This window comes from Tenrec ecaudatus, chromosome 8 (assembly GCF_050624435.1).
Source record: "Tenrec ecaudatus isolate mTenEca1 chromosome 8, mTenEca1.hap1, whole genome shotgun sequence".
Lineage (NCBI taxonomy): Eukaryota > Metazoa > Chordata > Mammalia > Afrosoricida > Tenrecidae > Tenrec > Tenrec ecaudatus.
Window position 1 is genome coordinate 24,764,907 of NC_134537.1, and position 17,608 is coordinate 24,782,514.

At 46.3% G+C, this 17,608-nt stretch overlaps 1 protein-coding gene across 1 annotated transcript in view; it reads right to left on the reverse strand.

The window, feature by feature from the left end:
* MCCC1 (methylcrotonyl-CoA carboxylase subunit 1) overlaps positions 1-17,608 on the reverse strand; it is a 61,703-nt gene that overhangs the window by 39,259 nt on the left and 4,836 nt on the right. The window contains exons 2-4 of the mRNA XM_075556099.1: positions 16,615-16,661; positions 13,051-13,187; positions 7,542-7,637 (exon numbers count right to left, since the gene is read on the reverse strand). Of these exons, the coding sequence (XP_075412214.1) occupies positions 7,542-7,637; positions 13,051-13,187; positions 16,615-16,661 (280 nt within the window). The remainder of the gene's footprint in view (positions 1-7,541; positions 7,638-13,050; positions 13,188-16,614; positions 16,662-17,608) is intronic.

Genomic DNA, 17,608 nt, shown 5'->3' on the forward strand with positions numbered 1-17,608 from the left:
AGACATCCCCCAAGGAGAAGCCTCATGGACTTACCCCGATGCAGCCCCGGGTGCTGGAGTAGCCGTGTGGAGACCCCTGCCAGCGATGAGAAGCTTACACATCCACTGATTTGGTTTTCCTCCTGCAGTCGGCATCATTGCGTGTTTGTGAGATGGAGGAGGACTTTGTGGGTTGGTGTTGGACATATGGGCTAATGTTGGACTTGTGGGCTTTGGCAGCACCGGTAGGAATGTTTCTTGATGTACACTTACCCTTTATAAAAAACTCTCTCACACATAAGTTTCTGTAGATTTGTTCCTCTAATGTTTCCAGACTGAGACAATATGGGTGTGTAAAGTGTGAAAAAGAAGTCTCTCTAGTGGAGCAGTGGTTGTACACTTAGCTATTAACCCAAAGGTCAGCAGTTCAAACCTATTGGTCACTCAGTAGAACCAAATACTGCCGTAAAGATTACCACTGCCCGAGAAACCCTCAGGGGAAGTTACAATTTATTCTACTGGGTCACGGGGAGTTGGAATTGACTTATTTGCAATGGGTTTGGGTTTTGTTTTTAAAGTATGTGTGGTAGTTACAGAATCTGGGGTCAGTTTGGGACTGGAGAGGACTAAGAATGAAGGGGTGGAGTCTAGTGTGTCAATCGGGTCATAGCCAATGAGGCCTCTGTGTGGGCATGGCCTTCTCCTGAGGATTCTGGGAAATCCTGTATTTTCCTCCTAGACGTGAGAAACACTCTTCTCTCTTGGCTCACTCCCTGAGAGACGCTCTACTGACAAGACAGATGTCACACGCTAACAAACCCCATGCCCTGGGAACTGGAGGAGCCACGTGGAGGCCCCTGCCAGCACTGAGGTATTTCTACCGCCACTGGATACAAAAGACTTGGCACCCACTGGCCTGTGGTCATCCTGCATTTGGCATCATTGCACGTGTTTCGTGAGTCTGAAGAGGACTTTTTAGATTGGTATTGGACATATGGGCTAATATTGGACTTATGGACTTGATCTGGACTGGGCTGGGATGTTCTCTCAATATTCAACTGCTAGTGTATATAAACATCTTTCTTATACACATGAGTTTCTATGGATTTGTTTCTCTAGTCTACCTGGACTAACACAGTATAAGAAAAGTGAACATCTTTTTATATATAGATACCTAATTATACCAGCACAATTCACTTTCCTCATTGAATTACTTTGGCATCTTTATTCAAAAATAAGTTAACCAAGTATACATGAGTTTATTTTTAGGATTACTATGCTCTATTCATCTGTACTTTTATCTTTAGACTGACAGCATACTACCTGGGTTACTGTAACTTCAAAATGAGTTTTAACATCAACAATGTAAACTCTATCAATGTTTTAATCTTTTCCAAATTGTTTTAGCTATACTAGATCTTGGTTATTTTAAGATCAGCTTGTCAATTTCATCCAAAAAAAAAAACCCAAAACACAACAACTTGCTGAGATATTGATAAAGACTACAATTAGGAATTTTAATCTACAATTTAAATCTACAATTTGGAATTTTAATTTTCTACAAATCTAAATTTGGAAATCTTAACAGGATTTCCATCATAACAGGACAATGTCTTCAAGTCAGGAGCACAATCTAGCTGGCTATTTATTTAGAACTCTGAATTTCTCTCAGCTGTGGTTTGGCATTTTCATGTACACAGTCCTGAACCTCTTTGCTAACTGGATTCCTTAAGCACTGGATTTTTATTGGCATTATGGTGAATGTATTTACTGTATATACTTGTGTAAAAGCCAAGTTTTCCCAGCACACGTTTAATGCCATTTCTGTGGTAAAATTAGGTGCCTCGACTGATATTCATGTTGGCTTATACTCGAGTATATACGGGATTTCCCTAATTTCATTTTCTGACAGTCCTTCTTGTGTATAGATACTTAATTTGAGAACTTGATACACATATATTCTCCTTGTATAACAGAAAAGCAGCTCCCTCCCTGAAAAGATGTAAAATCCAACGGTGCAATTTGGGGATAGCCTTAAGGAATTTTATGAATTTCCCTTAGGAAGAATAACTTAATCCACCCAAACCAAGAAATTCTTGAACATTTAAATGGATTGGATTAAAAGAAAGACACCACCACCACGCGGCCTCTAAGTCAATGGCCATCAGACCTGTGCAGGATTTCAGCTAACCATTCTCTCTGCTCAGCCACAGGAGGGCCAGTCTGCCTAGAATGTTCCTTCCGCAGCACCGATGCGTCTTCCGCAGGAAAGGCAGGAAACTGTGGTCTCTCACCCTTAATCTCTGCCCAAAGGATCCCTGTCACACACTCAGTTTGTCTCTATTCTGCTTAGTACTTGTTCAGGCAAAGGCTCGGAGCCAGGCAGCTGCTGTGTTCAGATGAGAACGTTCCCTTCCCGCAGAAAAGAGGCTTGCCCTTTCCAGAGTGGAGAGGATAAAGCCAGACCTTGTTACCTTCTTTGTACCAGGAATGTCCTCCCCGCAGCTGCCAGACTTAGAGTGTGGGCTTCCTGTTGGTCCACCTCACAGACTGCCTGTAGTCAGTGAAATGACTTGTTATCTGCGTGATGTTACTTGTCAGTGATTTTGAAGCAGCGGGAGTCTAGAGCCTCTCTTCCTGGAGGCCAGGTTAAGCAAACAGTGTGTGTGTGGGGGGGGGGCACTTCTCCAAGGCAGGCAGCCTCAGGCGTGTGTGTGTGGGGGGGTGGGGTGGGGGGGGTGGGGGCACTTCTCCAAGGCAGGCAGCCTCAGGCACTAACACCATCACTGAGGGGCCATGGCCAAAGCAATCATTTTATCAAAATATAATAAACCTCTATCACAGCACACACATTGTATGGGCATAGCACTCTTTGTGCTTCATTTTCATCCACTGAATAGACCCAGATCAAGACACAGAGCAGCACCAGGATTCCAGCAGGCCCTAGGTACTGCACATACCCACCCATCATTAGTGCCGTGGCAAGGCTCCTTGGGGGATTCCAATCGGCAGCCAGAGTTGACGGCTACCTCCCCATCGAGGGCCATGCGTTCACTTAGCGCAGGCATGCTGTTGTTCTGGTTGGATGCCCCTGGGTCCAGTCGGGCTCAAAAGACCCTGTGTGAGAGCATAGAACCGCCCACAGGGTTTTCTGGGCTGTGATCTTTGCAGAAGCAACCTGCCGGGACCTTGAGCCTCTATCTGCGAGGTGGGTTCAAACTGCCAACCTTTTAATTAGCAGCCGAGCACTGAACCTCTGCGCCACAGGACACCCACAATACAGGCATTGTTGGGGGGAGTGTAGTGAGGTGTCATCCAGCTGGTTCTGATTCACGGCGACCCAAGGCACAGAGAACCAAGCATGGACCCCTAGAACTGGCCTTGCTGTGGTACCAGCTCCCCCGGGAAGACCCCACGCAGAGGCCTGAGCAACAGCCGAGGGGACTGCCTGTCTCAGGCCTGAGCTGCTCCAGCCTCTTCGCTAGCCAGAGGGCGGAGCTTGTCATTTCTGCAGTTATTAATAGGGTACATTTTTTTTGCTCTTAGAACTGAGGTAACTAACTCCTGTATTAAATTCCCTCTGTCGAAATACCTGGTGGAATTTCCGTTTTGTGGCCTGAACCCTGCGAGTCATGGCTTCACTGCCTTCGCCTCGGCGCTGTAAGTTTGGTGTCCCTTGAGCTCTCCAAGATGTCTTCACCCCAGAGCTTTGGCAGTCCTGCCCGAACACTTTCCCTCGAGTTCCTCGCATGGTTAGCTCCTTCTCATCATTTCGGTCTTTCTTCAACTGTCACCCCTGGGTGGGCCTCCTTGGGCTCCCCAGTTAAAAGCGCCTCCCAACTAGTTGTTCTCCATCCCCTCATCCTGCCTTATTTTCTTCCCACCGCCTATCAGTCTCTGAGTTGCCTTGTTTCTTTGTTTCAAGGGAGATTTCCTGGTTCACTCTCTTAAGTGTAGCTTCCCGAGGGAGGGAACTGTGTCTCTCTGTTGGAGTCGGGTCAGAAGCTGCCACAACGCAGGAGACCAGTTCATGTTTGCCGAGGGGACAGATGCCTGACTGGCCGAGAAGGGGGAAAGAGAACATTGCAGGCAGGCAGAATACTACGAGCAAACGAGCAGAAGAAATCAGTAGGGCTTATCAAGGAGATGGAGAGAAAGCCCCCTCTCTCTATACCAAAGAACTAGCAGTGAGAAATATGTTTTGACAATCAGAATGGGAACATTTGGGAAAGTACTAAATGGCAGGCTAACCACGAAGCTGTATCAATTGAGGGATGTGGTTGCTATTGTCAGGTGCCATCTAGGGGGTTCCAACTCAGAGTGGACAAGTCCGAGAGAACAATGGACCGCCCCATCCTGTACCACCGTCAACGCCACGCTTGCATCTACTGTCACATCTCCATAACGGGCCTCCTCCTTTCCGCCAGCCCTCCACTTGACCAACACAATGGCCTTCTGACAAATTATCAAAGTGCCTGAGGAAAAAATCTCACCATCCTCACTAGCAGGGAGCAAGACAGCATCATCTGTTCGTCTGGCAGTCAGCGGTACTCTCGATATCCCTGGCCTGCATTACACTGCAGATGCATTCATTCTTTTATGGTCTTTCTTATTCACTGTCCACTCTGATAGGTGTAAGGGGATTAAAACTACTCTGGCTTCAGTCGGGCACACCTGAGTCCCCAGTGACACCTTAGCTCTTTAAGACTTTAAAGATTTTTTTTTTTTGCAACCCCATCTGCCTGATGTCATAGGTCATTTGATCACTTCTATGAGTGCTGACTCTGGATCCAAGGACAACAAAATCCTTGACACCGTCCCTCTTTTCTCCATTGATCACGAGCTTCTCTATAGGTGCCACCATTGTGTGAATTTTTGCTTTCTTTACAGCAATGGTTCTCAATCTTCCTCAGGCCGAGACCCTTTCCTACAGTTCCTCATGTGGTGGTGACCCCCCAACCATAACATTATTCCCATTGCTACTGCATCACTGTCATTTTGCTACTGTGATGAATCGGGCGACCCCCGTGAAAGGGTCGTTCGACCCACCCACACATACCCCCAAAGGGGTCGCAACCCGCAGGTGGAGAACTGCTGCTTTCTAATGAGTTTTAATTGACATCAAAAGCTTTGGTCTCTGGTTTTCATCAGCAGCTGCTTCAATTTTCTCTCCTTTCAGGAAGCACAGCTGAGTCACCTGCACGTCACAAGTTACTAAAACCTTCCTTCAGTCCTGCTGCCGTGGTCTTCTTCATTGGGCCTAGCTCCTTGACTTATGTCTTTGCATCATCAATAAAACACAAGCAAACATCTGTGCGGTATTCTCTGCTTTCGGTAAAGCTCCATCTGACATCAGCAGCAGTAAAGACAGGGAAGGGAAATGGCATCAAACAAAGAGCAAAGGATAATCATGAAACCCATACTTATGAAATAGTCATCTAATTGCATATAGAAATGGTCAGATAGGGCATGTACATACGTAAACATATTTATACATAACGATGGGAAATAGATCTATGTACATATATTTATAGATTTAGTATTAAGGTAGCAGATGGACTTTGGGCCTCTACTCAAGCACTCTCTCAGTGCAAGAACACTTTGTTCGATTAACCTGGCATTCCATGATGCTCACCTTCCTGACACAACCACTGAAGACAAAGCAGGTGCATAAGCAAATGTGGTGAAGAAAGCTGATGGTGCCCGGCTATCACAAGATATAGTGTCTGAGGTCTTAAAGGCTTGAAGACAAACAAGAGGCCATCTAGCTGAGAAGCAACAATACCTGCATGGAAGAAGCCCACCAGCCTATGTGATCAGGTATCAGGCATCAAAGACCCAGAACAAAAATTTATATAATTTTGAATGAGGGGGAGTGTGCAGTGGAGACCAAAGCCCATCTGTGGGCAATTGGACATCCCCTTACAGAAGGGTAACAAGGAAGAGATGAGCCAGTCAGGGTGCAGTATAGCACCGATGAAACATACAACTTTCCTCTAGTTCTTTAATGCTCCCCTACTATCATGACCCCAATTCTATTTTACAAATCTGGCTAAACCAGAACATGTACACGGGTACAGATAAGAACTGGAAACACAGGGAATCCAGGACAGTTAACCCCCCAGGACCAATAATGAGAGTAGTGATACCAGGAGGGTAAGGGGAGGTGGGGGGAGAAAGGGGGAACCAATCACAATTATCTACCTATAACCCCCTCCCAGGAGGATGGACAACAGAAAAGTGGGTGAAGGGAGCCATCGGTCAGTGTAAGACATGACAAAATAATAATAATTTGTAAATTATCAAGGGTTCATGTGGGAGGGAGGGTGGGGGAGAAAGGAGAAAAAATGAGAAGCTGAAACCAAGGGCTCAAGTAGAAAGAAAATGTTTTGAGAATGATGATGGCAACAAATGTACAAATGTGCTAGACACAATGAATGGATGTATGGATTGTGATAAGAGTTGTATGAGCCCCAATAAAATTTTTTTTTTAAAGAAAGAAATGGTCAGATAGGTAGGGATTTAGAAACTGAAAATCCAGCTAAATACATCCACCTAAGAGACAGATCATAAGGGTCTGATTTAAAAAAATTAAAAGGGGGTTCATGAGGGAAGGGGTAGCAGGGAGGGAGGGGTAAATATGAGTTGCTGATGCCAGGGGCGTAAGTGGAGAGCAAATGTTTTGAGAATGATGAGGGCAATGAATGTACAAATGTGCTTTACACAATTGATATATGTGTGGATTGTGATAAGAGTTGTATGGGCCTCTAATAAAATGATTTAAAAAAATTAAAAGGACCACTTGTGAAGATAATTCAATGAAAGATTTAACACAAGTTGGTTCCTATTTCCTTTTAAAGGATCAACAAGAGATATAATAACATATTTTTTAAAGTTAGGGTACTGAAAACCAAAAATAGGAAGTAGGATCCTTTGAGAGAAACTGGGAAGGAGGGATTTCTCTCTTGATTTTAGGTTACCTTATAGTTTACCTTGCCTTTATTTCCCCCACATCACTTGATGGTCCAAGGATCTGCATTTGAAGGTAGAAGGTTGAATTGAGTTCTCTCTTAAGTTCAACATGTCCTTGAGAACCTCCCCCACCTGTTCCCCAGACATCCAGAGTACAAGGTGAAGAGTCAGGAGGAAGGCAGAGCGGCTGAGGGACGAGAGGGATAGGCCTCCGCTCAGATGACATCCCAAGAAGCAAATGGAAAAATCTTGGGGGTGGCTGAACATAAGAAACCCAGGCCTAGGTCTCAGGCACTGTCTGCACTTGGGGAAATCCCCAGGTTTTAGAAGGTACCTTTCACGGGAAGCAAAGACAAAAACTAAATTCTTTGGGTAAAGTTTGATTCTTAACCACATCCATGCCAACAAACAAAACCCCAAACACTTGATTTTTGGACTTCAACTGTGAACTTGTATCAAACAAAGGCAAAGTACTCTAAGTGGGCAAGGTCTTGGGAAAAAATGATGATTTCTAGAAGTAATTGGGAATTTTCTACAAAGTAGACAGACCTAGGCCACACTCATTGTATAAATGCCGCCCCAACGCTTACCTGTGCAGCGGAGATCTTGGCCACGTGGATGATGTTCTCCATAGCGAGGTAGCTCTGCTGGGAGGGAGCAGGGCCAATGCAATATGCTTCGTCCGCCTGTTTTAGAAAAACAACACGCTAACCACAGGGCACGGCAACTGCGCTACAGCACTGCTTCAAGATTTTATTATTAAAAAAAAAGTTGGCTCTTGGAAACAATGCACAAATTGAGACACAGCAGTACGAGCGCACTCACGTCCATGTTAATCAAAATAGACCAGTCTTGGGATCAGTTGCCAGAGGAGGATGCCAGAGCCCGCTTTTGTGGGTGCCCACCCCACTGGAGTGGAGTTAGGATGAAAACCAGGGGATTGAAAGCAGCGGCTCTTTGAGACAAAAACACACATAGATGTATTTAATGCCCCCCAATTTCCAATTGGATAACAGAGTTCATTGAAGTTGATGTAGCATTTAGGGTATGATACACGTGGGGACTGTTGGATACCATCCTCTCAACCAATCATGTGACCAGAATGTCTTTTGACGTAGATGAGCTACAAAACGTCATTCAGTCCACAGGCTCTCCTCTGGAGTCTATCATGCACTGGAGAAGCCATGACATATGATCATGAATGTCATCGAGGGAGCAGCTGTCAGCACAGCAGTGAACAAGGGAACTGTCCCTGTGCAGACGGAGAGACAGACAACGGGAACACATTCACATACTTGACGGCATGAAACACGCATTCACACATTTGATGGCAACTGTGATCGAGGAGTGAAGGAAATTCAAAGGACATCAGGTGAGGTAAGACCCAATCTGGCCAGAGGGTGGTCAGGGAAAACTCTCCGGGATGACCAGACTCGGCCAAATGGGTGGAGGGCGTGGGGTTAGACAGAGGAAACAACCTATGTGGGGTGCACCTGGCACACCTGAGGAACTGAAGGAGTCTCGGGTGGAGTGAACATAGGGATCAAGGATGAAGGATGAGGCTGGGTAGGTAGGAAGGAGCTCAGTGAACAAAGGGATCAAGGATGAGGGATCAGTGATGAGGCTGGGTAGGCAGGAGGGAACTCAGTGAACAAAGGGATGAGGGATCAGGGATGAGGCTGGGTAGGCAGGAGGGAGCTCAGTGAACAAAGGGATGAGGGATCAGGGATGAGGCTGGGTAGGCAGGAGGGAGCTCAGTGAACAAAGGGATGAGGGATCAGGGATGAGGCTGGGTAGGCAGGAAGGAGCTCAGTAAACAAAGGGATCAAGGATGAGGGATCAGGGATGAGACTGGGTAGGCAGGAGGGAGCTCAGTGAACAAAGGGATGAGGGATCAGGGATGAGGCTGGGTAGGCAGGAGGGAGCTCAGTGAACAAAGGGATGAGGGATCAGGGATGAGGCTGGGTAGGCAGGAGGGAGCTCAGTGAACAAAGGGATGAGGGATCAGGGATGAGGCTGGGTAGGCAGGAAGGAGCTCAGTAAACAAAGGGATCAAGGATGAGGGATCAGGGATGAGACTGGGTAGGCAGGAGGGAACTCAGTGAACAAAGGGATGAGGGATCAGGGATGAGGCGGGGTAGACAGGAGGGAACTCAGTGAACAAAGGGATGAGGGATCAGGGATGAGGCGGGGTAGACAGGAGGGAACTCAGTGAACAAAGGGATGAGGGATCAGGGATGAGACTGGGTAGGCAGGAGGGAGCTCAGTGAACAAAGGGATCAAGGATGAGGGATCAGGGATGAGACTGGGTAGGCAGGAGGGAACTCAGTGAACAAAGGGATGAGGGATCAGGGATGAGGTGGGGTAGACAGGAGGGAACTCAGTGAACAAAGGGATGAGGGATCAGGGATGAGGCGGGGTAGACAGGAGGGAACTCAGTGAACAAAGGGATGAGGGATCAGGGATGAGACTGGGTAGGCAGGAGGGAGCTCAGTGAACAAAGGGATCAAGGATGAGGGATCAGGGATGAGACTGGGTAGGCAGGAGGGAACTCAGTGAACAAAGGGATGAGGGATCAGGGATGAGGTGGGGTAGACAGGAGGGAACGCAGTGAACAAAGGGATGAGGGATCAGGGATGAGGCTGGGTAGGCAGGAGGGAGCTCAGTGAACAAAGGGATCAAGGATGAGGGATCAGGGATGAGACTGGGTAGGCAGGAGGGAGCTCAGGGAACAAAGGGATGAGAGATCAGGGATGAAGCTGGGTAGGCAGGAGGGAGCAGTTTCTCAAGGATCCCTGGTCGCATAGGATGAAGTACTTACATGGTAACAGTGGGCAGTGGGAACCCAGTCAGCAGCTCTGAAGCGGAAAGACTGGCACTCTGCCTCCGTAAGACTGAAGCCCAGAGAGTCCCCTGGGGTAACACATGGGGTCACCATGAGTAAGAGTGGACTCAGTGGGCACCTGTCACCATCCACCAGGGGGTTCAAAAGCTTTGAATTTTCACCACAGGGAACACAGAGTTTTAGTGTTTTTTTCCCCTTTCTTAAGTGTTTATTTACTTTTAAAAACTTTTAATGCCACAAAACCACAAATCGATCCTCGTTCTAAAGGATGTGAACAATATGAATGCAAAGTATACACTGGGCTGCTAACCGTAAGCTTAGGGTTTCCAATTTCCCAGCTGCTCTTAGGGAGAAAGACGAGGCTGACTGCTCCCATAAAGACTCACAGGCTCTGCAATCCTTCAGAAGAACAGTTCTAGTTCTAGTCTGTCCAGCGAGTCGCTCGACAGCTGTGGGCTTCGGTTGGTGGTGATGGTTTCACAGGGATGCAGGGACAGAGGACACAGAGGGATGTGGGCAGGGTTGGGGTGACGGATATGCTCATTGGAACGGCTCCTGGTTGATTACAATTTGAAATGGCTTTGCCAATATGCCTTTCCCCAAACATGTAGGAACATAACCAAGTTCTAACCCTTTTCCCCAAGTGCTCAGTAGGTAGATGCAGGGAGACTGCCTGGGAGACCGCAGCACTTGACCCGGCAAGAGATGATGGGGGCTTTGACGGGGGCTCAAAATGAGGAGAGTTGGGGAAGGGCGGAAAGAAGTGGGAAGACACGTTGGGGGAGCAGAGTGACCAGCATGTGGTGATTGTCCTGGTGTGGGAGGGAGGATAAGGGAGGACATCGACTGGGATGGAAAAGGGAAGGATGTTTTCAAAGACCATCCTCAAATTCCTGGCACTGTTATTTTTGATGTGCGATGGCCTGCCATCAACAGGGCTAACGAAGTCTGCGTGAAAGTGAGGCTCAGAACAGAGGAACGGTCATGGGTGCAGTCAGGGGACAGTAAGTCCGGTTGCTCTGGCATGCCTAGCTTGGGATGGGGAGGGGACAGGAGGACTTAGACTCATCACGCTCAAGAGAAAGTCTGCGCTAGAGACAGACACTTGTTTTCCATTTTTAGCAAGGCCCGGGAGCAAATGAAATATTCCCTTCCATTGAGTGTCGTGGGAAAAGGAGGAGAGAGTCTAGGACCATCCTGAGGAACTTTAATCTTGAAGGTCTGATCGATGGTGGTGAAGGTTCAACACAAGGACACGGGGAAGGAGGACAGAAGGGTCAAGGTCATGGAGAATGCCTTCCAAAAAAGAAGGAGTGGTCTGCTATGGTATTAAAAGACGCCACTGGCTTTAGGGACATGGGCGTAATCGGTGATCTCAGCAGAAAGCATTTCAAAGGGAAGTGAGGAGACAGAAGTTTGACGGGAGTTGGTTGCAAAGAGAATGGAAGGCAAGGACGAAGAAGAAGTCAGGCTAATGATCAATTGGCTCTAAAGGGGGAGAAGAATGAAGGTTGGGTCTGGGGTCTTAAAGGCTTGAAGGTAAACAAGCGGCCATCTAGCTGAGAAGCAACAAAGCCCACATGGAAGAAGCACACCAGCCTGTGTGATCACGAGGGGTCGATGGGATCAGGTATCAGGCATCAAAGAACAAAAAAATCATATCATTGTGAATGAGAGGGAGTGTGGAGTGGGGACCAAAGGCCCATCTGTGGGCAATTGGACAGCCCCTTATAGAAGGGCCCCGGGGAGGAGACGAGCCAGTCAGGGTGCATTCTAGCAGCAATAAAACAAAACTTTCCTCTAGTTCTTAAATGCTTCTTCCCCCACACTATCATGATCCCAATTTTAACTTACAAATCCAGCTAGACCAGAGGATGTATACTGGAACAGATAGGAACTGGAAACACAGGAAATCCAGGACAGATGAACCCCTCAGGACCAGTGGTGAAAGTGGCGATACTGGGAGGATGGAGGGAAGGTGGGGTAGAAAGGGGGAACCAATCACAAGGATCTACATATAGCCCCCTCCCTGGGGGACAGACAAAAGAAAAGTGGGTGAAGGGAGACATCAGACAGTATAAGACATGATAAAATAATAATTTATAAATTATCAAGGGTTCATGGTCGGGGGAGGAAGGGAAAAAAAGGAGGAGCTGATACCAAGGGCTCAAGTAGAAAGCACATGTTTTGAGAATGATGATGGCAACAAATGTACAAATGTGCTGGACGTAATGGATGGATGGATGGATTGTGTTAAGAGTTGTACAAGCCCCCAATAAAATGATTTTTTTTTAAATAAAGAAAGAAGGCTGGGTGAGAACATGGGCACGGGGGACTAGTAAAGGCTAGGCGCACAGGAGCGATGACAACAGCGCATCAGCATGCTGCCAGGAGGGGGCCAGTGACTGAAGACACTTCGATGTAAGTGGAAGGCACTTAAGAAGGAGGGAGAAGGAACCTAGAGGCATGCAGGCGACAGGCGCCGGATGAGAAGAGGGTGAACAGAGAGGCAGGCAGGCGGCTGATGCTGTGGCATGAAGCTCACACAGACACTTTTCTCTTCAAGATGGCACCAAGAATAAAGTGGTAAGGAGGCATCGGAGGTCGGAATGGTGCAAAAAAGGTCTGAAGTAGTCACTGCCACTCTGGGAAAGAAGTGGCTAGAGAGTCACACGGACCCGCTATGCAAAAGCACAGGGGGGTGTTGGTCCCCACGGGTTGACATTGGTGCTTGCAGTTTGGCTGCAGGCCTCAGGAAGGTCAACAGCTGTGGGCACCCTTGACTGGGGTTCTCTCCGGTGGAGAACTTTCCCAGGGCTCAGGGGAAGAAGGTCTTTTACATAAGAGCTTTACGGACACCCAGGCTGAGAAACGTTCAGTGACTGGCCTAAGACCGTGTGGCCACGAAGTGGCCATTGATCTCCCATTGGGATCTAGATACGTGCTACTCAAAATGTGGTCTGTGGGCCACTATCTGTGAACGGCTGTAACTCATCCTCAAGAGGTAAGGATTTTCCTGTTCAGTCAGCTAGACCATTAAGCACACATAAATCCAATGGCTGGCGCAATTGGGAAATGTTCCCAAGTGGAACGATTAGTAAATAAATTTAACTTACCTACATAAACAATGCTGATGCTAAGACATACAAGCTCATACTAACAGTTTGACACAATAATCAAAACGTACTAACAGTTTGACACAATAATCAAAACAATCCCTTTGAAAGGTTGGCGCGTAGCTTGAAGCAACATACCATGTGTACATGCATGGCGTTCCTGTCGGCGTCACTGTACACAGCCACGGACTGCACACCCATGTTTTTGGCTGTCCGCATCACCCTGCAGGCGATTTCTCCTCTGTTTGCAATGAGAACCTTAGTAATGCTTCTTCCTGCATGGAACACCATGACAAGCACATTAATGCTCCCGGGAGCAATGAAGGAGGCTGAGAAGTTGTCTATGACATTGACCCATTTATAAGACTTTTACGCAAGTCAGCAGGATGGAGCCTACAATTACTGTATTAATATTAAATAGTACATTCAATTAATCTTCGCTGAAATTCAAGTTACCTTATTAATATAAGCACTTACAAGATATGAGTTTTCATTTAAGTTTAAAAAGCCCATCAAGACCTCATTAAAAGATGCTATGTTAACCAAAGATCAAATTATAATAGCTTAAACAATTATAACAATGAATAAAAAAACAAAAATTAAACTCACTGCCATTGAGTCAATGCCAACTCATAGTGACCCTGGCTCTGTGTAACTGGCTCTGTGGCTTTACAAGACCGTAACTCTTTATGGGAGTAGAAAGTCCCAGCTTTCTCCCAAGGAGCACCTGGTGGTTTCAAACTGCTGACCTTGAGATTAGCATCCCAACTCGTAGCCACTTTACCAAGAGGGATCCTCTCACAATCAACACTAATAGTTAGTAAATAGTTCCTATGTCCCAAGCGCTATGCTAAAAGCTCAACATGGACTTAAATTTCACAACAGTTCTATACAGTAGATACTACTATCATCATCTCACGTTTAAAGATGGACAGTGACAGCTGAAAGTACGATTTTCCTGCAATTACACAGCCCAAAAGGTGATCGATCCAGGATCAGATCCCAGGCGTCCTCACTCCTTGACTGGACCTGTACTTGCCTGCAATCTGCCTCCTGCCATGTAACAGTGGTTCTCGGACAACCCACCGAAGGCCCACTGACATCAGTGCCTTAGTGAGATGCTCCCGCACTAACATTCAAAATGCATTTGAGCATCACATGCTAAATAAAGGTTTGCTGGCCGATGATCATGTTACCAGAAACCCACAAACCCACTGCCACGGAGTCAATGTCAACTCACAGTGGCCCTATCGGGGTTTCTGAGATTCTAAACGAAGCCAACCTTGCAGTGAGCTGCCCACCGCCCAACCCACAGTGTCCCCGGGGCTCCTTGAGGAAGCTCCCTGTTTTATTTAAAAGCATGTGTCTCAGTGGAGACACTGACAGAGATCCACAGTTGCTCCAAGCTGTTGAGATGAGACTTTTGTGTCGGGGAAAGGAGGGACCACATCCCATTAAGCCATAGCTACCGGTTTATCTGCTTTATGTAACTGGGAATCCCATACAAAATTTTATTAGGGAAAAATATTCTGTTACTTTAAAGGTTTGTTTTAAAAGCACTGATTTAGCCGAGAGGTAGGATTTTTTTTTTTTTGGCCAAAGACCATTTGGATATCGATAGCATCATTCGTAGGCCAGACGGGACAACCAATCGTCAACTCTCCCTAATGTGATGGCCGGAGCAGCCACCCTGAGGCGAGGTCTGCAAGGTTAGCTGGGATTGATTCTGCGGGCTTTACACAGACCTTGTGCCCAGGGTTTTCCACCCCTGGTTTAGATGCAGTGTTTTCCCCAAGGAGCCCTGGTGGCATAAGAGTTAAGCATTCGGCTGTTCACAGACCCACACAGCAGCTTCGTGAGCGAAACAACCTGGTTATCAGCTCCCAGCAAGAGTACATTCTAGAAAACCGTAGCAGGCAGTTCTACTCTGTTAGATGGGGTCACTAGGAGTGGAAAGTCAACTTGAGGCCACTTGATAACAAAAAGTTATTTTTTTTCCCAGTTAGTAACACTACAGATAGTCAACCAGACAGAAATAACATAAAAATACATTTCCATTTACTATACTACAGACTCATTCGCAAGAGAGAATTTTCATTTAAGAAGTAAAAACCTTACTTGCTTCTTCTTTTTTTAAAAAATTATTTTATTCGGGGCTCATATAACTCGTATCACAATCCACATACGCGTCAATTGTGTAAAGCACATTTGTACATTCATTGCCCTCATCGTTCTCAAAGCTTGCTTCTTACTAAGAGTATTTCCATGAAAATCATCAAAGTTGGCAATTGATTCTGCTCTACACAAATTCCATGACAGGCAGATGAAGCTGTCTGCTCCTGTGGAGATTTCCAGCCTCAGAAATGCTACATAATGATGGGTACAGGGGAACGGTAAGCGTTCTAAAATTGATGGTGAGGAGGGTGTAGTTTTTCTGGTCATGTTTGATCAATTGAATTGTATCTGAGAGGAATTACTGAGAGTTGAATGATGGATAAACATGATAGTGGGGCTGGAGGAAAGCAAAAAGAAAAATAAACAAAAGTATATATAGATAGGTATATATATATATAAACATATGTAGGTACATATATGCAAACACAACAAGGAAGCAGATAGACTTTGGGCCTCTACTTAAATCTGACCTCAGTAGAAGAATGCTTTGTTTTACTCATGTGGCAATGCATGATACTCATCTTCCCAACACAATTGCTGAAGACAAATGCGTACATAAGCAAATGTGGTAAAGAAAGCTGAAGGTGCCCGGCTATTAATAGATATAGTGTCTATCTAGCAGGGAAGCAAGAAAACCCACATGGAAGAAGCACACCAGCCTGTGTGATCATGAGGTGTCCATGGGAATAGGTTTCATAAATTTAAAAGTGAACAACCAAATTGCTGTGAAGGGGCGTGGATATAGTGGAGACTCAAAGCCCACCTGTTAGATAATTGGTCAGTCCCTCTCAGAAGGGCCACACGGAAGGAATGATAAATTCAGGGTCCTCTAGTTCTTTAATATTTCCCCTCCTTACTCGTATGGTTTTTGTTTTACCTCATCAATTTTGTTAGGGTTGCATATGTTCACCTATATATTTAAGATCTTTCGATATATGAAAGGCAAGATAGACAACCCTTCAGAAACAATGGTGAGAGTAATGGCTCCCTGAGGGTATGGGAAGGGGGGTGGGAGAGGTGGGGTTAAGGAGGGTAAAAGACAGCTGATAGCATTGGTGACTGTATAAGTAACCCTACTCAAGGGGAGCGAATAACAGAATTGTAGGCAAATGGATATCTATTGGATGGTATAGGATATGGAAAAATACTACTACTACTAATACAGGTTCCTGGGGGTAAGATAGGAGAGGGTAGGAGAGGGATGGGATAAAGGAGTTAGCGAGGAGTTCAAGAAGAAAGACAATGTTTTGAAACTGATTGTGGTTAAAAAAGAAACGGATTGTGGTAGCCATTGTACCATACTGCTGGGTGTAACTGTTTTATGCAATGTTACGATATCTGTCAGAGCTCCTAATAGAATGATTAATAAGAAAAGAAAAATTTTACAGAGACCCTATGTATCAGAATTGACTTGATGGCCGTGGGTTTGGTATGTTTTATGCACAAATAAAAGGATGACGCACTTTTGTTCTTAATTCACAATCTGAATCCAATTGGAAACAATCCAACAAAGACTATCTACAGTACCTGTGGTGGCTGAATACCTCCTGGTTCCCTGGTTCCATGTCCATCTCCTAGGAAATAAATCCACACGGAAGTCAAATGAAACAGGCTAGAAAAGATCAGTTACTTCTTTCAGAATATCCTAATTTCATCCAACAAGGAAACCAAGTCCCGAGATGACCTTGCTGAAGCCTTAAGTCAACTCACAAAGCAACTTTGCAAGTGGGAAAACAAAACCAGACATGAATCTGGAAGTCAGTAGCTACAATCTGGGTTTTTCTCCTCTGGTTCAAGTGTCCTTGAACAAGCTACTGAAACACCAAAAGCCCAGGGGCCATTCTCGTTCCCAAGGCTGGCACAGGATCACAGATTCAGAGATGATAAGAAGTCTGTTCTAAGTTCTGGTCAAATTAGAGTTAGGAAACCTACTGATCAGGTTCACTCCTTGGATAAGACAATCTGCTATGAAAGCCAGAGAAGCAAAGGGCAGAGAGCTGAAAGGCGGCTGAGTGGGGGGCCAGGAGAGCCAAGTTCTCATCCAAGCTCAGGACTGACCAGCTGCTGGTGATGTTGTGCAAGTCACGTCACATCTGCATTTAACTTTCATTCATCATCATCCCCCTGCTGAAAACACAAGGTCCCTGGGTGGCACCACAGGTGTGTGGTCAACCACTAGCCAAAAGGTTGGCAATTCCCCCAGAAGCAGCAAGGAAGGAAGGCCTGGCAATGGACATCCATTAGCTCATAAGCCTGGGAAACAGTAGGGAAGCACAGTTTAACCCAAGAGCATCCAGGGTCTCCGGGGTCCCCACGAGTCAGAATGGACACACAGACCTACCCTTCAAGCCTGAACTCACTTGCCGCCAGGGAGCAAATTAGCAGGCCTATCATGTGAACACCCCCCCCCCATGGGGAACAGACCCCACAAAATACGAGACCAAAAGGGCAGCATTTCCTCCCAAAGTTCAGAAAGCCGAGAGTCACGGGAAAGGACAGATGCACACGTTAAGAGCTACCA